Below are 20379 nucleotides of genomic sequence, written 5' to 3' on the forward strand. Positions count from 1 at the left end.
AGTGACTAAGCACACACGCATGCACATAACTTTAAATATCATCCAAAACTGATGAAAATCCCCAAATCTCTCTTTTCGGCTCCAATTTCTGCCCTAAACTCGTGAATCCAACTGTTCATTGGACATCCTCTCTGAGATCTCTTATAGCTATCACAAATTAATATGCACAAAACTGAGCTTTTACTTTTTTAATTTTTAAAAATAATTGTATTTATTTTGGCTGCACTGGCTCTTTGTTGCTGCGTGAGGGCTTTCTCTAGTTGTGGCGAGTGGGGGCTACTCTTCCTGGTCGTGCACGGGTTTCTCGATGGCTTCTCTTGCTGTGGAGCACAGGCTCCAGGGCATGCAGGCTTCTGTAGTTATGGCTCACAGGCTCTAGAGGGCAGGCTCAGTAGTTGTGGGGACTCAGTAGTTCATGGGCTTAGTTGCCCTGTGGCATGTGGGATCCTCCTGGGCTAGGGAGCAAACCCCTACATTGTCCAGTGGATTCTTAAGCACTGGACCACCAAGGAAGTCCCTGAGCTCTTATGTTTATTCCTCAAGGCTGTATCTTTTCCAGGTTTCCCCATGTCAAGAAATTACACTATCTTTCATCTAGTTACTGAGGCCAAAACTAAAAGGTCATCCTTTCTCCATTCCCGCTCCTCATCAGCAAGCCATGTCTGCCTCAGTCATTCATTCAAAAGTATACTGAGTGCATAGTATGTGCCAGGCACTCTTTTAGGCCTTTGGGATATCACTGAATAAAATGAAGATTTCTGCTTACATTTCTAGCAGAGGAGTTACTACTATGCTAAAATATACATCAAGGTAAAAAGTATCAGGAAGGCAGGTTTCAGCACTAAATAGACTTCATGAGGCCTCAGTGATGTGAAATGCAAGCAAATTCTTGAAGAAAGTGAGAGCTCTGGCCACGAGGACTTCCAGAAGAGCATTCTGGTATAAGGAACAGCTAGTGTGGTGCCTTGTAGAAGCAGTGTGCTTGGCGTTATCTGCGGAACAAACAGCAAGGAGGCCAAGGCGGCTCTAGTGGTAGGAATGAGCAAGGATTGCCGGAGAGGCAAATGGAGAAGGAAAGCAGGCTGTGAACTGGAAAGGGGTTTTCAGATCATTGGGTTTCTACTCTTGACTAAAATGGAAATCATTACAAGGTTCTGAGCAGAGGAGTGACCTGACTTGACCTATATTTTAGAAGGATGACTTTGGGTTCACACTGATGGAGGGGCATGAGATGGGAGAAATGGCAGAAGCAGAGTGACCTCTTGGAGGTGTTGGTGAAGGTTCAAACCAGGGTGGTAGTAGTGGAGGTAGTGAAGATGGCTGGTTTCTGAATATATTTGACAAAAAGAGCCAGCAAGCTTTGTTAATGAACTAGACATCAGGTGTGACCAAAAAAAAAAGAAAAAACTAAGGATGACCTCAAGACTTCTGGTGTGAGCAACTAGAAGGAGATGCTATCAACTGAGACTTTAAAACATATCCCAAATCTTCCTACTTCTCTCGACCTCTACATCGTCTTTTTCCTCCGGACCACCAAAGTGGCCTCATACCTGTTCTCCCTGCTGTCATTCTCCTTCTCTAGTTTATCCTTCCAACCTACAGTTAATGGTAGTTTTAAAACATAAATCATTTTTTCAGAACACCCTGGGCCTTTCAGAGCGGTCGGTGCATGTCCACGCAGAATGATCCAGTGGTTAAGAATCCAGTTTCATGCAGGGGACTCTAGTTTGATCCTTGGTCAGGGAACTAAGATTCCACATGTTGAAAGGATACGAAGCCCACAACAAAGAGCCAGCACAGCCCACCCCCCTCCACACACACACAATCCAAACGCTTTGCCGCAGCTTTGTATCATTTAGCCCCTGCTGAACTTCCTGATCTCATCGCCCAGTCTAGACCCACTCGCCTTCTATTTCTACTTCAAATCCCTCAAACTCACTGTTGCCTCGGGGCCTTGGCCCTTGCTGTTCCCTATGCCTGGAATGCACTTGCTCAGGATACTCATATGGTTGCTTCCTCACTTAATTTCTGCCTCTATTCGTAGGCTATCTCCTCAAAAAACCACTACCTATTGTAGTATTGACCTGTTCTCTTCCACCTGTCACTCTCCAACCTCTCCTTTCACTTTGTCTTCAAAGTATTTCTTGAAATTATATACGTATTTATTGTCTACCATCTTCACCAAACTATAAACACCATATGCGCAGAAATGTTGCCTTTTTCACCGATATATCCTGAGCTCCTAAAACAGTGCCTGGCTCAGAGTAGGCACTAAGTATTCATTAGATGAACGTGAGGCTTAAATAAGACAATACGTATCGGGAACTTAGCATGGTACCTGGCGCAGGGCTAGCAACCAGACAACGACACATTCTCACCCCGCCTCTCTGACTATCCCTCCTCTTGGTCAGGTCACTCTTGTCCTTCTTCTCCTGGCCATTGAATGCCAGCTGTCCTCTAGGCTAAGTCCTGGGCCCTCTGCTCTCCCCATCTGACACTCTCCTCCAGGTGATCTCAGCTACAGATTCCTCAGTAAGGTCTATCCTAACCACCACTGGCTCCCAACCATTAGTCTCTATAGAGTGCCCCATTCATATTCTTTATATCATTAACCACAACCTGTAATTACTCATTTGTTTGTTTTTGAGAAAAACAGTGCCTGACAACTGGAAACTGACTTGACCCTGGCAGGTAGGCCTTGGTGTTGCTAGCAGCTGGTCTGGCCCTCATATCTAGGCCATGGTGCTCTTGCACTGGTCATAACCTCACAGAACATCCAAGTCAGGCAAGGCCAACCTGTGACTGTGATGAAGTAAGATAAAGACTGTCATCTTTTCTAATCGAAGACAAAAACAAGGTAACTGTGGAAACCATAAATTCTGAACAAGTACCTCTCAGCTAAAATGAGGAGTGGCTGCCTTTTTTTTTTTTTTTCCAATTACAGCTTCAGCCATATTTCATCTCTCCCCTCAAGAAGAGGCTTTGTATCTGCAGGTTCCACATATTCAGATTAAAGCAACCTAGAATTAAAATATTAGGGGAGAAGATTAACTCCAGAAAGTGCCAAAAAGCAAAACTAAATTTGCTGCACATTTGCAACTATTCACATAGCATTTAACATTGAATTTATAACTATCTACATGACATTTACATTTTCAGTATTATAACTCATCCAGAGATGACAAAGTATAGGAGAGGATGTGTGCAGGTTTCACACAGATATTATACCATTTTACCCAAGAGACTTGAGCATCCTTGGATGTTGGCACATAAAGGGGTCCTGGAACCAGTGCTCCCTATACCCTAAGAGACAACGGTATTAAAATGGTACTAAGATGTGCAGTCATAGAGTTGTCCCCACTTCCTGGGAGCGCTCAATCTAGATCCCCCTCTTCCTTGAATCTTCCCCCGAATCACGTAACACAAACCCTCATCCTGTCATTTTTAATTCTCTCTTTTATAAGATCTCTGCAGGTGACAAAACCCAACTGTTTAACTAGAGGTGGTCGCTGTTTGGTCCTTGGCCGGAGGACACTGACACTTTTACTGTCCCATTCTCTATCTCTCACCCTAACTCTAGCAGGGAGGGCTGGCAGAGGATGTTTGCCCTTCCCTAATGTTTTCACCTGCTGAAGGGCCAAGAGTTTGCTGGTTAGTACATGGCTGCCTGGATAAAGAGTACTCTTCAAGCCTTGCTGGAGCTGAGTATTATAGGCCATAGGACATACTGACTTATGGCCAATGACATAGAAGTTAGAGAGCTGAATGTTAGCTTGCAGGTAATTTCCTCTGCCTTTCCTCCATCCTGAGGCTCAAGTGAGCTAGAGCTTCATTTCAGACTGTGAATAGGAGGATTTGGCCCCAAGAACCACGGGGTTGAGAAGTGGGGGGAGCAAGGGTTCTGAATGAATGCCCAAGGGCCTGGTGGCATGACTGTCATACATGCTTTGCACTGTCCCTTGATTTGTGAGAAAAATAAACTCCAATCTTGCTTTAAGACTAATTTTGGTTTCTGTCACAACTGAACTTAAAACTGATACACTGGGCCATCACAGGTGCTTAATATTTACAAAGTGAACAAGTGTACTGATGCTCATAGCTTCAACCACTACCTATATGCAGATAACTTAATGTCTCTAGTTTTAATCTGAGTACCGAACCTGTATATCCAACTACTTATTTTGTCTCCATCCTTGGATGTCTTAAAAAGCAGCTCAGATTTGACCATTCCAAAAGCAAGTTGGTGGCCTTTGACCTGTTTCTTCCACTGTCTTTTCAAACAGCACTTGGTTATGCAAGCCAACAACCCTCAGAAATCTAAAATACTTTCATTTTGACCTATTTCCAAATGTCCACTTTTCTTCCATTCCGCTACCCAAGTCCATACCACAACTTGCTCAGACTACTCAACTTGCTAATGCCGTTTCCAAGCTGGCCAGCTCCATACAAAGGTGATCTTTTTGTAAAACCAATCTATGATACTCACCTGCCTAAAAAGGCAGGTATCACAGGCTCTTCAAAGGCTTCTGTCTTATGACCCACATCCTCACATCCTGGATGGCCCTGAGTGCTAGCTCCTCTTCCTTCTCCCTGACTTCCCACTCTTCCCATCTCCTCTTAGCAACACCTCTGCCCAGATTCTGCTTTCCCACCTCGCCTTCTGCTTGTCCTCAGAGCTTGTCTCAGCTGTCACCTCCCCAGAATCGTTATGTATTCCCCCACGTCTCGCTTCTTCACAGCACTTTTGACAGGTACTTTACACATATTTGTGACTTGACGAACATGTCTCCTCTTGTAGATTTTAAATTCATTGATTTTGGCTCTCCGTTATTGCTATAGTGTCTTGTATGCTGCCTGGCCCACAGGCACTCTTACCAGTATTTGCTCAAAGACTGCTTTGCCACCTCCACTCTATAACCATAAACACAGGTAAAATGTTTAAAAATGACTCCATGGACAGGCCATTCCTTTCTCCAACAAAACTTAGCCCTTGAATATAATGCAGCTGGTCCGGTTGATCTCCACAGGGTAAGGGGCCCCGATGGTTTCTTCAGACTGGGAAAAACATGTCAACATTCTAAGTGAAGCATACACTGACTCCCAGCCTCCTCTGCACTTCGAGAGATGGCCGCAACACAGGGATTAAAGAAAATGCTTGTTTCCACTGCATTTATTACTAATATAAAAAAATGTTAAAAAAAAATTCATTCTCAGTTCTCCAACGGCTCTCATCCCTCCCTCTTGCCCACACAACTCCTGACCCATTTCCTCAGGGCCAGTTCAAAACTGAACCTGTTCACTGCCGTTTTCACAGAAAACAACCAGTGCCAGGGATGCAGGGGAAGAAGGTTGGAAGAGGGCGACAGTACTGTCCGAGTTCCACCCACTGGCCAGGTGGAGATTCACGGAATTCAAATGAAACGGCTGGTGGCCTCACGATGATGCAGTCTAACTAAGATGGGCTGGAGAGAGGAGAGGCCCATCTGAGCCTTCAGACGACATCTCTCGGGCCTGTGTCAATCCCGAGAAACCGACACGGGGAGGATGAGACGACCAGGGAGGCGGTCTTGTGGAGTTTCACAGTTCTTCCTCGTTGGGGGGTGGGGAAAGTCTAGGCGGCACCAACGGCCCCACACATTTTGGCAGAAAAACTTACTCTAGTGTTGGGAAGTCACGAAAATGCCACGGACACTGAGAAAGGCTATGGGGGTGGGGGGCAGGGGGATGCAGCGTTTCACAAAGCACAGTGAGCACAGACCACAGCGGTGGGGATCATGCTACTGACGCAGAACTACCAGATCCAAGAGCGGGGAGTGTGGCCTCTCGGGAAGTGACTCTGCACCAGTCATCCACACTTGACCCCAGGTCAGCCAACCGGGCGGGCGTCACAGGGCCGCTGACCACGCTGGGGCAGGGGTGTCACACGGAAAGGACTTAAAAACAAGCAGCGAGGAGGGAACGGTAGGAACCTGCTCCAGGGCTCTCAGGAATCCAGGGCGATACCGGGGGCTGGGTGGACAGATGCCCAAGAAACAGCACCAAAGAGGTTTCCTGTTCCGCAGTCAGCCGGCGAGGGGCAGGAGGACCCAGGAGGCAGCCGAACGGAGCAGGGGCGGTCCTGGAGATGGCTCTGGAGGCTGGGTCAGAAGAGTGCACACCGCACACCAGTCCTGGAACACAACTCTGGGCCCCCAGTGGGAGGGGGCGGTGAGGGGGGTGGGCGTCACTGACTGGGGGTGGCGCAAGGAACAGCCTCACGGTGGCCAGCACAGGGCCGCAGGGGAGAACGTGGCCGCCAGGCCGGGGGCCCCTTCCAGTCTGGGTGGGGAGGCGGCCTCACAGCGGGGGCCCGTTGACGCCCGGGTGGTAGAAGGCACAGAGGTCCTCGTATCGACAGTGGCCCTTTTTGGCGAAGTGTCGGCAGACGGGGCGGTCAGATTTGTCTGTGAACAAGCAAAAGTTGGGCAGTTTAAAATGTAAGAACAAACAAATCTAAAAAGCAGAGACAGAGAAGGTGGTCAGATTTCCTACTTGCTACCATTTCCAGGTATTATGGAATGACAGACTTTCTCGAGGGAGAAAAAACATTCAGGGCTACTCCTACTCCAAAAGGACAAAGGACAACCCAAAGCACAAGAGCCATGGATATTCTAGGCATGAGGTCGCTCTGGGAGTGATGGGTATTAAATGTGTGCAGGCATAAAAAAATGGACCTCACCTTCCATAACCTGGGGTCCATCCTTGGGTGGGCAGGTATTCTTGATAAGAGACCAGCTTTTGAGCCTTCGAGGATTTCTCTGTTCTTTGTGAAAGCCTCCCCTGGAAGGACCCCCGTGGCCTGGTCCAGGAAAAGGAGGCTCGGCATTGACCCCCCACCAACCACGACCATATGGGCCAGACCTGGGGCCTAGGCCTCCCCGAATTGGGCCTCTGCCCCGGGGAGGAGGTGGGAGACTCAGCAGTGGTGGGATCATTGGTCCCCTTGATCCCGGAGGACCTCTGTGAAAAGCTGAAGAGACAGACAGAGACAGAGAGAGACACGGGAAGATCATCAATGGCCAGCTTAATACAGATAATGCAACCCTGATTTTGTTTTAAAAACGTTTTATTGAAGTACAATATATACACCAGAAATACACAAGTCCATAACTCAATTATTACCAAGGTAAACACACCTGTGTTCCCACTAAGACAGGCTAGAGAAGGGACAGAGCCTTACTAGCCCTTCAGAAGCCCCACCTTCTTGTGTCCCTCCTCCCCTACTACCCCACCCTCCTCCCCCAAAGTAACAGCTGTCGTGACTTCTATCACCATAGGTTAGTTTTTGAACTCTGCGGTACAGGAAATCATACAGTCTGCATTCTTTTCTGTCTGGATCCTTTGGTTCAACATAGTGTTTATGAGCTTCATCCAGGTTGCTCGTAGCAGGAGTTCCTTCATTTTCTCTGCAGTGTGGTATTCCACTACACGTATGCACAACTGCTTTAGCCATTCTACTGATGGTGGACATGCTACTAGATTCCACATTTGTTATAGTGTGGGGATATAACAAAAAAAATGCTGCTATGAACATTTTTATATAAGTCTTCGATACACACGTGGATGCATTTTTGTTGAGTATATACGTGGTAGAGGTATTATTGGATCCTTGAATATATGTATGCTTACGTTTAAGAAACTCGAAACTTGGGTTGTTCCTATTCACACTCCCACTACCACCACAAACAAGCTGTTATTCCTTGACAACACTTGGTAACAATCTTTTTCATCTTTGCCATTCTGGTGGGTGTGAAAAGCGGTGTTTTGTTTTGAAATTGTGATTGTAACTAACATAAAACTTTCCACTTTAGTACTTTAAGTGTGTATCTCTGTAGTGTTAAGTAAATTCTTGTTATTGGAAAACAGATCTCCAGAACTTTTCATGTTGCAAAATTGAAACTTAGTAGCTTCTAAACAACTCTTTCCCTCTCCTCCCCGGAGCTTCTGGCAAGTACCATTCTACTTTCTGTTAGTATGAATTTAGTTACTTTATATACTTCAGATCAGTGGAACCATACAGCACTTTTTTTGTGTGACTGGCTTAGCGTCAAGGTTCATCGGCGCTGTGGCCTGCTACAGGACTTTCTTCTTTTGAGGGGCAGAATCACATTCCATTACATGATTATACCACACTTTGTTTACCCATCATCCATCGATGGGCATCTGGTGGCTTCCATATCTTGTCTACTGTGCATAGTGCTGCTATGAACATGGGGTGTGACTCCCTCTTCAAGATCCTGCTTTCCACTCTTCTCGGTAAACACCCAGAAGTGGAACTGCTAGATCACATAGTAGTTCTATTTTAATTTTTTGACGAATCTCCATACTGTTTTCCATTGTGGTTTCACCACTTTATAATCCCATCAACAGTACACAAAAGGTTTGGTTTCCAAGTTATATGCTTTTATCTTGCCCTTATTTGATGACTAACGATGCTGTGTTCTTGTTCATGTTTTTGGCCATTTAGATCTCAGTTTTTATTAGGTGGCTGTTCTAGTCTTTTGCCCACTTTTCTAACATTGTCAGAGAGTTTTTTTATATATTCAAGATTTTAACTCTTTACTGGTTATATCTGTTGCAAGTATCTTCTACTCTATGGCTTCCTATTAACTTAATGATGTGATTTGATTAGTAGAAGTTTGTATTTTCTAATGTAATTCAGTTTATTTTTCCTTTATGCTTAGTGTGTTGCTTGTCTGTTTAAAAACTCTAATCTACTTTAAGACCATGAAATACATTTGTTTTCTGAAATTACTTCTTTGCCCATGAATATCCAATTAACCTGCCATGATTTGCTAAAAAGGCCACTATTTCAATTCCATCTTCAAGAATGAAATAACCGTATGTGTGTGGGCCTGTTACTGGACTCTTTATGCCATTCTGTTAATTTATATGTCTCTTTTTGGGCCAATACCACACTGCCATAACTGCTACAGCTTTAAGATAAGTCTTGATGTTCAGAGTAAGCCCTTCCCCTTAAAAAATTGTCTTTGCAATTTCTCACCCTGATCCTTTGCATTTCCATATAATAATGCAGAATGCTTGTTTCTACAAAAACATTGTAGGGATTATAAGTGGGAATGCAATGGATCTATGGGTCAATTTTGGAAGAACTGTCATTTTACAGCATTGAGTTTTTCATTTAAGTACCGAATTCTTGATCTTTTTTTTACATCCCTTGTGGGTTTTAGTCCCTCCCTTGCTCCCTTTTCACGACCTAATCAAAGGATCAGGGCCCCTTTCTTCTCACCTGACTTGGGGTCACCAGGCTTTCCATTGGCCATGGGGGGAGGGCCCAGAAGGCTGGGTGGTCCTAAGAGTAGACATGAAAATATGGTCATCAGAATGGACTAAAAAACTGATGATCCTGTTCTTATATGCTTTCCTTCTATTACTCATTTCTTAATCTAACCAGTAAAGCCAGGTATATTCTCACCAGTGTTATGGGTTCTGACGCCCATCTATTTCCAAAGCATTTTCAGGATTTGCAAAGTGGAGACTCAGCCCTGTCACGGCGTATAATGAGAAAACGATACCTACAAACTTTCTCTCTCTCTTACATTGTTGCTATCCAATAGATCCCAAGTGACTCCAGAGATAAAACCAATCCCTCTCTGTAACTGCTGGCCAGTCAGATACCTCTCCTTTAACCCTATCCGCAAGGAGTTCACAGAAAGCTCTACTTCCACCTTCCCCATGCAAGTGTGGTCACAAACTGTCATCCCAGTCATCGCAATCTGCAACTTCTCTAGGGCTCCTCTCCCTCTGACGTTTTGCGGCTGCGCACATAAGTTCTTTATCTCCTCTCCCTTCTTTAGAAAGGTTTAGAGGCCAGTTTGAAGATGAGGATTCAAGAAAGAGAACTCATTTAGTGTTCCATCCCACACAGGCTTCCCCCCTGGCCCCCGCCCCAGCGCGTGCGCCCTTCCTCCCGTTAGACCCCTCTCCCCCGCATCTTTTCAGCCTCTAACCCTTCGCCTCGACAGGGTGACAGGCATGTGCGCACCCCTCCGGGGCTCCTCACCGATGGGGCTCCCATCCTCCTCGTCTCCAGTCTCATCCCGCTCTGGCAGTGGGGGCTGCTGCTGCAGCTGCTGCTGCTGATTCTGCTTCTTTCGTTTCGGCATCGTGGTTGCGGCAATGGCTGCAGCGGGATTTGGAGGGCAGTGAGGAAGGGGCACGCTGGGACTCTGTTTCCGCTTCCGGGGGGGGTGGACACAGGCTGAGGCTCCCGCCATTTCACTTCCGGAAGGCTGCGGAGAATCTTTGTGCGGTTCTTCTCGCATCAGCCGCCTCCCGCAGTCTCTGCCAGGCAGGGCAGCAATCTCAAACCTTTCCTTTGCTGCGTTGCTATAAACGCTTTGAAAAAGTTGCTCGCTCCTCCCCTCGCTGAAAAAAAATCCACAACCGGCTGCTCCTCACAGCCTGCCATAGAGTCGACAGACTCTCGGGCCAGAAGGCCTGAGAAGAGAAGGCTGTCGCATCTTGAGATCGCCATATCCGGTCCCCGGTTTCTATGGTAACAGCTGCAGGCACAACTTGGTGCCCTATGACCTCCCTCCCAAAATCCTTGTCCCACCTGGGTTTCTCTCCTCGGCGGCGCTTGCATTTATGATCTGTAAGCCTGCTCCTTATCATCGTTCCCACAAGGAATTTGGGTCCCAGCAGGGCGCTGCCCAGGGCTCTCCAGACCGCCACCCGCCCTTCAAGACCTCTGACCCGGCCCCCAGTGTAGTTCAGTAACTCTGCTTCCTTCCCGGGATGCGCAGTCGCGCCTTTCCTCTAAGGCCCAGCTGGAGGATTGGTAAAGTAGCTTATGCGCGTCCACGCCCCTTTCTCCCCAGGTGGTAGGACCCGCCCTCCGCTCCACCGCCCCCTCCAGGTGAGTGGTAGCTTCTCCCCGGCGCGCAAGGTAGTGATGACACGCGTCCCCCCTCCTCTGAAGGCGAGTTGGTAGCGTCCGTGACGAAGTTAGCCCGATCCTCCCACGCGCGCCTCCTTCCTCGCCGCCGCAGCGCTCTCTCCGTGCCACTGGCTCTCACGTGCGGGTAGCCTACCCTGCATCATCCTCTCGCCTCGTTCTCACTGGGAAGTGACTGTATTTCCCCGTTGTCTTCCACCCGGGCCGCCCGGGCGCAGCGGCCGGGCCCGCCCGCTGACGTCACCTTCAGCCCCGCCCCCTCCAGGGTCCCGGGCCCTTGCGGCGGGGGCTGCCCCGGGGGGAGTCAGTTGAGGCGGCGGGAGCTCGGCGGAGGGCGGGCCAGGTGACTGGTCCGGGCCATGCCGAGGAAGAAGCCTTTCAGCGTGAAGCAGAAGAAAAAGCAGTTGCAGGACAAGCGGGAGCGGAAGAGAGGTCAGTGCGGGAGCCAGAGGAGGGGGCGGGGCTCGGACTCCCGCACATCTGGAAGGAGGGGTGTGCCCGCCTCACCTCTGGGAGGCGTGGGAGGGGGTGGCGGCCGCGTGCCGACGCGCGTGGGCGACCGCGGAGGGGATTCCCTCACCGCAGCCCCCTACATCTGGAAGGGGTGGGGAAGGATGGAGAGTTGGGGGAGGGGAATCCCTCCAGCTCCAACGGGGCGCCATCCCCGCAGATCCCTGGAGGAGGAGGAGTGCCTCCCCCCACGCACATCCGGGAGGGTCCTGGGCAGAGTAGGTGGGAGGGCCCGGTCTCAAAAGAAGTGCGGTGGTGTGGGGAGGAGCCAGGCCGACCGGGGAGGGGGTCTTTTGGCCCCTGAGAACTGGCCAGCACTGGCGTCACCGGCTCCTCCCGGCAGGGCTTCAAGATGGGCTGCGATCCAGTTCCAACAGCCGCAGCGGGAGCCGAGAGCGGCGGGAGGAGCAGACCGACACCTCGGACGGGGAGTCTGTGACCCATCACATCCGCAGGCTCAACCAGCAACCTTCCCAAGGGCTGGGCCCGCGAGGCTATGACCCAAATCGGTGAGAGTGGGTGGGGGGCTCTGGCCCAAGTTTCCCCGCCTACCCGGAAGTCAGAGCGTTGGGGGAAAGCAGGCTGCTGCTGGTGGAGGCTTGAAACTGGAGATTGGGGGAGGGCTGGGATGCCACGGTTCTCCATGGGCCGCTAGGGCACAAGGGAAGCTTGTGGAGCGGGCTACAATCTTCCCTTCCGCAGAGCCTGGAGAGAGTTCGGCTGTTTCTGGACGAAACTTAGGGGAAGGCCTGTTGTTGCACGAAAGAGATTTGGGGGAGGGCCGGCTGAGAAGCGAGACTTGAAGTCTGGAGAGAAGAGTTTGTGGGCCAAGGATTGCGATGGATGCTGTGGTCCCTTCCCTGTTAGATACCGGCTGCATTTTGAGCGAGACAGCCGGGAGGAAGTGGAGAGGAGAAAGAGAGCTGCCCGGGAGCAAGTGCTACAGCCCGTCAGTGCTGAGCTGCTGGAGCTGGACATCCGGGAGGTCTACCAGCCCGGCTCTGGTGAGTGAGAGCTCAGCGCCTGGATGCTTGGGACAGGCAGTGGGCTGGGGAAAGGAGTTAGGAAGAGTAAGAGCCGACTGGGAGGAAGAAGGGGTCTGAGAAATGCACCCTTGAGTCTTGAAACTATCCCGAAACTTATTTGAACTTTTTCTTGATTACTCAGTCCTGGACTTTCCCCGACGTCCTCCTTGGAGCTATGAGATGTCTAAGGAGCAACTGATGAGCCAGGAGGAACGGAGCTTCCAGGAGTATCTTGGGAAGATTCATGGGGCTTACACCTCTGAGAAACTCAGCTACTTTGAGCACAATCTGGAGGTGAGACTAGAGTGGGGACAGGAGTGGGGCATAGTCACCCATGGCCAAATTGGTTTGAGTCAGGCAGAAGAGTGACGCTGGGCTCAAGTTCTCTTTCACTGATTTTGTCTTTTCAGACATGGAGGCAGCTGTGGCGAGTGTTAGAGATGTCTGATATTGTTCTGCTGATTACTGATATCCGACATCCAGTGAGTCCTGGGATGAGGGTGGGCAAGAGGCAGGAGGGAGGGAGGTTCTGGTGGGGTAAAGGGCAGAGGCAGTAGTTGGGAGACAGAGATGTAATCCCTTCCTTTCCAGTCTCCTCTACCCTGCTGAAGTCTGCAGTTGGGAACTCAGTCTTTATTCATCAGTGTCAGAGCCTGTCACTCCTCCTCTGGCCAACTGCCTCTCCTGTTCTTTAATCCTTTGATGGAAAACTGTTCCTGTTTCCTAGCACACCAGAGCTAATAGGAAGTCTCAGTGTGGAGCTCCAGGGGAGTCTGTGAAGTGGGCTTCCCTGCCATATGAGTCACTACAGAACTCAGCCTCACTTGGGATGCTAGGGTAGTGGTTAAGGCTCTAGACATGCTGCTGGACGGCTCTCCTGGGATCTGGCTGTGCTGCTTCACTGTTGTTCTCCAGGGGGAGAAAGGGAGGTCTGAAGTCTGTGTGGATATTTAGGTTGGAGATCGTTAACATGTACACATACACCTCTACATAGTCGGAGACATACGTGTGCATTCACACACTCACTTAACTACATGTGCTCAATGCAAACTTCACACGTGCATGCCGACACATAAGCTTGTGTACACATGCAGACAGATGTGTGTGTAAAAATAGATACTAATTTCTATCCCAGTCCTCATCCCTGTGAGTGATCCTAGCATTTATCCCCGATTGCTAGGTCCGCTTCCTTGTTTTTAGCTGTTTACCATCCCTAATCGGGCCCACAGGGAATGCCCAGAGACAGACATACAGGTGATGCTCACTGCTGCTTTGTCTCCCTAGTTCAGTTTGGCTGATCTATCCTTGTTGCCCCAGAATCTGCTACCACCCGGGTCTTCTCTCCAAGCTGTGCCTGGTGAGTAGGGCACTGTAGGCAGAGAACTCTGGGTTGACCTTGCATCACTCCCTCCTCTTATATCCTGTTCCAGGTTGTGAATTTCCCACCAGCACTTTACGAGTACGTGACTGGAGAGCTTGGGCTGGCCCTGGTGCTTGTCCTGAACAAGGTGGATCTGGCCCCGCCAGCTCTCGTGGTTGCCTGGAAGCATTATTTCCATCAACACTATCCCCAGCTCCACATTGTTCTTTTCACCTCTTTCCCTCGGGATCCCCGCACCCCACAGGACCCTAGCAGTGGTGAGTGGGCAGTGAGGAGGGCAGTGTGGGAGATGTAGGGGGGGCAGGGGACAAAAGGGGAGGACCTGATCTGGGGTCTGAGGGTGGTGGGAGAGAGAGGGTACCTGAGCCGCATGGGGTGAGCTCATGCTTTTGCACCCTTTGATCTCAGTCATGAAGAAGAGTCGGAGGCGGGGAAGAGGATGGACTCGGGCACTGGGGCCAGAGCAGCTGCTGAGAGCCTGTGAAGCCATCACTGCGGGGAAAGGTATGTGCCCCTTCCAGGGGAGGTATGGGGGCCAGTGGGGGTTACCCAGGGCCCCGAATCATTTTGCATACCTTCCCTCTAGTATCAGCTCAGGCAAGAGGCCACAGGGAGGGCCAGGAGAGGAAGCTGCCTGACTTGGTAGGACAAGAGAGGCAGCAGGGAGGCAGGAGCCCCTGTGGCTGACTGCCTTCAGTCTTGCTGGTGCTTTTTAGAAACTCAGAAATGCCCCTGATTCTGGGGTGGGGTCAAGCGAAGGCTGGGGAGGTTGCTGTTAGGCAGCTTGGCTCTGCGAGATGCAGAGGGCGCCATTTACCTCGGCTGTGCAGAGCATGGTCTCCATCATCATGGGCAGCGGCCCTGGGGAGAACCACCTCCTCTTTCTCCTTCCCTGCACAGTGGACCTGAGCAGCTGGCGGGAGAAGATTGCCCGGGATGTGGCCGGGGCCACCTGGGGTAGCGGCTCCGGGGAGGAGGAGGAGGAGGAGGACGGGCCGGCCGTCTTGGTGGAGCAGCAGACTGACTCTGCGATGGAGCCGACGGGCCCTGCGCGGGAGCGCTACAAGGACGGGGTGGCGACTATTGGCTGTGTGGGTAAGGAAGCAGCGGCTGCCTGGGAGGCACAGGGTTTCAGTATTTGGGAAACAGAGAAGGTGGTCAGGTTCCTCTAGGCTCCAAGGTCTCTCAGGCCCGAGGAGGCTGTCTCCCATTGGCAGAATGATCACAGGACACCTGAGTTAAGTTTGCCTTCTTAGCTTATTGATCTCGAGCAAGGGATCTTCCAACTCTCAGTCTCAGTGACTCTGATTTGAAAAATGAGGACAGTGATGCTCAGTTAAAAGAATGGATGGGAGGAAGTGGGAGAAGAGTGTAAAGAGAGTTTTAAAAAGTCTAACAAATAGTGATAATAGTAATAATAATAATTTTAAGAATTATGTGATGCTTGCTGTGGTCAGTTATGTAACTTACATATTAAGTTTTTTAGTTGTAATAATTAGTCCATCATAAATCATAGCAAGAGCTTAGCAAGTGTCAGGTTCTTTCTTAACTCTTTCAGTCTGTTGTAAAGAGAATCTTCTTTAAGAGCTTTGTCTCTGCTCTCAGTGGGGGATGAAGGAATGTAAATGGTAGGGATGGGCAAGACAAAGCAGAGAGTGTGGTCAGAGGCAGTCGCAGTCTAGGGGAGAAATGAGACTTGCTCAGAACAGAGGCCGAGGTGGGGAGACAGGTCAGGATCTATTTTGAAGGTAGACAACGCAAGATTGCTGAGGAGTTTCTCTTGGGTTGCATAAAAGAAAGCAAAGAATAAAGAAGGACTTACAAAGTTTTATACTGAGCAGCGGGAACACCGAAGTAGGAAGACTGGGAGAGGAGCAGATTTGGAGGGACTGGGGAAGGGAATCAGATTAAGTTTGAGAGTCTTTTTAAATATCCCAGGTGGAGACGTTGACTAGGCAGTGGGCCAAGAGCTTAGAGGAGAGAGCTGGAGATTTGAATTTGAATGAGATTTAAACTTGGGGAGCCAGTAGTGGACATAAATGGTGATTAAAGCCATGAGATGGGATGAGATGTGGGAGAGGATACAGATGGAGAAGAGACTAGGCTAGTGTTTAGAGGCTGGGCAAAGGAGAACGAAATAAAGAGTGTTCCAACAGGCAATGAAGAAAGTTTGGAGAGGAGAAGAGGGCTCAGTCGTGTTGACTGTCGCTGACAGGTCAAGAGCGGTAAGAACAGAGACTTGCTCAACAAGTTGGGCAACATGGAGATCAGCGGTTTCAGTGGGTGGAGAAGAGAAAGCCAGATTAGGGTGGCGGATGAGAGGATGGGGAATGACATAGTAAAGTTGTATGAGAAAGGAGCTAGACACATCAGCATCCATACTGTACAGTCCCATTTGTGTAAGGCTCCAAAGCTGTAGAATTGACTGCACCAACTGTTCAGGATTCACAGGCCACGGAACTGAAAGGAAAGCGAAGCAGCAGAATTCGGTTCCCCTCAGGATCAGGCTCCCATGAGCACAGGGAGAAGGTTATGATCGAGAAGGAAGGGATGGGGCCTCTGAGGAAGTGACTCATTCTGTGCTCAGGGGTGGGTGATGTGGGGGTTCATCAGGCATGTTTATGTTTTACATGTTTTGTGTGTGTGTTATAATTTATGGTCACAAAGAAGATGGTGTGAAGAGGTGGTGACAAAAAATAGGCAAGTCTTAAAGAGTTTTACTGTAAAGGGGAGAGAAAAATGGAGTTGTCAGAGGAGAGTTGTCTCCCCAGCCCCTTTCAAGAGGAGGTATAATCAAGGAGCCCATGGCTATGGAGGGCTAACTGTACTGTTTCATTTTATATAAGGGACGAGCCTCCCTGGAGTTTGGTACCTGTGGATAGCAAGGACCGGCTGTGCGTGAGTGTGTTGTAAAGAGAGCACAGTCAGCACCAGGGTGCATTTTTGCCTGGCCTCAGTCAGCTGCTGACCGGGCAGAGTTGCATTTTACAAGGCTGGAGTTTTGCCATATGACTAAGAAGAAGGGGAGAGGCAGGGCCAGGGAGTTGAAGCTCCTTGAAAGGGACTGGCTGTCGCGCTGGACCGTGGGATCTAAGTTGAGTAAGAAGGGAGGTGAGGGCATGAGCCCATGTTGGTCAGGGTCAGAGGCTCATTGGAATAGAAGATCCAGAATAAGTAAGCTGGAAAAATGAGGTGTTGGGCAGAGAGAGAGGTGCTTGTAGGTGGGATTTGGAAGGTGTGAAGTGACAGGCCCAGGGTAAGACCACAGAGGGGTGGAGGAAACCTCTGGGAGATCCTGGCTCTGGGAGGCCAGAGCCTGGTTTGTAACTTTTGACGTTATACCGCGTCTGTCCTTTCTTTCTGCACCTTAGTTGCCGGTTCATCTATAGCTACAGCACCGTGTCCTACCTGTCAGAGTAAGGATCTGTCAGTGTTAATTTTCCTTGTCTTCCTTAGGTTTCCCCAATGTGGGCAAGTCCTCGCTGATCAACGGGCTGGTAGGCCGGAAGGTTGTGAGTGTCTCCAGAACTCCGGGCCACACACGATACTTTCAGACCTACTTTCTCACTCCCTCCGTGAAGCTCTGTGACTGTCCCGGCCTCATATTCCCCTCACTTCTGCCCAGGCAGTTGCAGGTACGAGGGCAGAGGGCCAGCAGTGGGGAGAAGGCAAGAGAGAGAGGCAGGTGCTGAGTGCTCTTACTTCCCCTCAGGTCCTGGCGGGGATCTACCCTATCGCCCAGATCCAGGAGCCGTACACCGCTGTGGGCTACCTGGCCTCCCGCATCCCCGTGCAGGCTCTGCTCCATCTGCGCCACCCAGAGGCTGAGGACCCCTCTGCAGAGCACCCCTGGTGTGCCTGGGACATCTGTGAAGGTGGGCTCCACGTGCCTGGCTTTCCTCCCCTGGCCCTGTCTCCTGTCTGTCCTTCCTCAGAGGTCCTGCCATCCTGATGGGGCAGCTGGCTGGTCACCTACAGACCCTGTCTCAGGGCCAGCAAGATCTTGGGTCTGGAATATTCTGGGAGAAACTGGAAGGACTGTATTAGGGGTGTGGGATGATGGTGACTGGGCCCAGTTGATGGTCTTCATCCCCATCCTTCTCTCCCTCCAGCCTGGGCAGAGAAACGTGGTTACAAGACAGCAAAAGCCGCCCGAAACGATGTGTACAGAGCAGCCAACAGCCTCCTGCGGCTGGCACTGGACGGCCGCCTCAGCCTGTGTTTTCAGCCCCCGGGCTACAATGAGCAGAAAGGTCAGTCAGCTGGTGATCCTCCCCAGCCCCTGCTGTAAGAGAGGCAGAAGGGTGTGGGCTTTGTGGCCACACTGTGTGAGGATTCGGATTCTGCCCCCATCGGCCAGCTCTGTGTGACTAAGCAAGTCTGAGATGACTTTCCGATCTACAAAACCAGGGTGCTTAGTTGCCCCTGGCAAGGAGGTGGTCAAGATGGGAGTTAATGTGTGCAAAGCTTCTGTTCTGTGCCCAGCACAGGAGAGGGTGAATGAATGAGTGAACAAATGAATGCCAGCAGCTATAAAAATGGTTGTTATTCTTAGTCTTTGCCTCTTCCCCATCTTTGCCTGGTGTTAGTTTCTTGCTCAAAACTCTCCCCCATTCTTTTTCTGTTTTGGTTCCCCAGGCACCTGGGAGTCCCATCCAGAGACCATGGAGCTGGTGGTTTTGCAGGGCAGGGTGGGGCCAGCGGGTGACGAGGAGGAGGAGGAAGAGGAAGAGCTGAGCAGCTCCTGTGAGGAGGAGGGAGAGGAGGACCGGGATGCGGATGAGGAGGGGGAAGGGGATGAGGACACCCCAACCTCGGCTCCAGGGTCCAGCCTGGCCGCCCGAAACCCTTATGCCCTGCTGGGCGAGGACGAGTGCTGAGTCCCTGCCCTACTCCATCTCCCCACCTCCCCAATATCTTTGCTTTTGGACTGACCCGGGGGTCTCTCCCGTCTGCCGCCCCAGTTGTGAATAAAGATTGTCTGCTTTGTAGCCCCTTCCCTAGATGGACTGAGGTGAGAGCAGCTGTCTCAGGCTGACAGCTGTGGGAGGCTGGCTGCTCTTCTCCCTTCTCTTTTCGTGCATTCTCTTTGCAAAAGAAGAGTTCTCTTAGGAGTTAATTCAGTGGGTTCTGAGGCCCAAAACCGCTCCCTCTGCTCACTCTCCCACTTTACCTTAGGAACTGTGTCATCAGCATGGGGAGGGGAGGTCACTTCAGGCTTCTGAGGCCTGGTCAAAATCCAGTCCCCTTTGGGAGTTTGTGCTGGGTCCCTCTGGTGTTGGAACAACCCCTGTGCGCCCCCTGCTGTCAGTCCTGGGTTATACCAGGAACTTCTGGGAGAAGCAGCAGTAAGAGATGTCACAGCTGATGTCTCCAAGTGAGATTTTTTTAACAGGATTTATTCAAATTCAACAAATATTTATTGAGGTCCAACTGTGTGTTTAGACTTATGCTAAGCACTGAGCATATAAAGCTGCACAAACAGACCTGACCTAAATATACAGCCTGGCCATGATCAAGACCTCATTAATCAGGTACCCAACTTTTTGGATTAAGATGGGTGTATAATGTTCTCCAAATCCTTAGGGCTCATACGGTATAATTCTAGAACTTCCTGTTGGTGGTGATACTTAGCTAAGACTTGATGCTTGTGAAAATGTTAATTAAATGTGTACGAGTAGTGTTAATTACTGGCAAACAAGTGGGGTGCACATTTATCTGAGCAGAAGAGCCCTGTAAGTGCAGTTTTAAGTCTCATTATAGAGCTTTAACACTAAGGGTCTACTAGATTCAAATGGGAGGGCACACACCCAGCCTCCTGAGTCCCACTTAACCCTGGTTTGGGATGGAGCCAAGGAGACCCAGTGCATGGTCTCGGCTATCTTATGATATCAGGCGCAGTTCAGCAGAGGTCAGCTCTTCTGTAAGTCAGGGCGCTTTAGGCCTTGCTGTACATCCCCCTTGATAGGCAAGCAGCTGGACTCCTAGATTTCATTCTTGGAGAAAAGGAAGAATGAGCTTTGGTTCATTGGCTGCCACAATGTTGTCTGGGTTGGGTGGTAGCAAAAAGTGTTGTTTGATAGGTTAGCCGTCAGGGGTGGGGGTGAGGAGAAAGAGGGCGTATGATTCCTCTCTCTAAAGCGTTCTGTTCAGGTTCTGGGTCTCAGGCTACTTTTCATTCTAGCAGAGACCCAGTCACCCCAGAAGCAAAAGAGGCTGAGGTGAAGTGGCCCATATTTGGGTCATTCTTCCAGCTCCCTCCTCCTCTGGTCCCAGTGAGGACATAAGCTCTGGAGTTTGAATTCCAGTGCAGAGTTTAAATACAGCATGTGAATGTGTGCGAAAGTTGCCCACAATTTGCTGTAAAAGAGAAAAAGTTTCAGTGGAGAGAAAAACCCACCTGTCTCCCATCTTGCACTTTGTACCCTCAGGGCTAGGTCTGTTGACCAAAAAAGGGGGACCCTTACTGATCATCCTATGAAGGTTCGTAATAGTCAGGGAAG

At 50.1% G+C, this 20379-nt stretch overlaps 2 protein-coding genes across 3 annotated transcripts; one reads left to right on the plus strand and one right to left on the minus strand.

Moving 5' to 3' along the window:
• Positions 1 to 5179: 5179 nt before the first annotated feature.
• On the minus strand, positions 5180 to 10514 carry PRR3 (proline rich 3). 2 transcript variants are annotated; one of them, XM_068960899.1, is made up of 4 exons: positions 10064 to 10244; positions 9290 to 9352; positions 6719 to 7009; positions 5180 to 6443 (listed from the first exon to the last, which is right to left on the minus strand). In XM_068960899.1, exons 1-4 carry the CDS (start codon positions 10164 to 10166, stop codon positions 6337 to 6339), a joined length of 564 nt encoding a protein of 187 aa, XP_068817000.1. In that variant the 5' UTR covers positions 10167 to 10244; the 3' UTR covers positions 5180 to 6336. The 2 variants fall into 2 exon arrangements, with proteins under 2 accessions (XP_068817000.1, XP_068816999.1); XM_068960898.1 differs by lacking the exon at positions 9290 to 9352 and having other exon boundaries at positions 10064 to 10514.
• Positions 10515 to 11266: 752 nt separating this feature from the next.
• On the plus strand, positions 11267 to 18756 carry GNL1 (G protein nucleolar 1 (putative)). Its single transcript, XM_068960623.1, has 12 exons — positions 11267 to 11392; positions 11814 to 11979; positions 12338 to 12474; positions 12638 to 12789; positions 12906 to 12977; positions 13926 to 14133; positions 14285 to 14380; positions 14777 to 14971; positions 17333 to 17511; positions 17589 to 17751; positions 17989 to 18129; positions 18515 to 18756. The coding sequence occupies exons 1-12, from the start codon at positions 11320 to 11322 to the stop codon at positions 18754 to 18756; spliced, it is 1824 nt and encodes a 607-aa protein (XP_068816724.1). The 5' UTR covers positions 11267 to 11319.
• The last annotated feature ends 1623 nt before the right edge of the window (positions 18757 to 20379 follow it).

This window comes from Capricornis sumatraensis, chromosome 22 (assembly GCF_032405125.1).
Source record: "Capricornis sumatraensis isolate serow.1 chromosome 22, serow.2, whole genome shotgun sequence".
In the NCBI taxonomy this organism is placed as follows: Eukaryota; Metazoa; Chordata; class Mammalia; order Artiodactyla; family Bovidae; genus Capricornis; species Capricornis sumatraensis.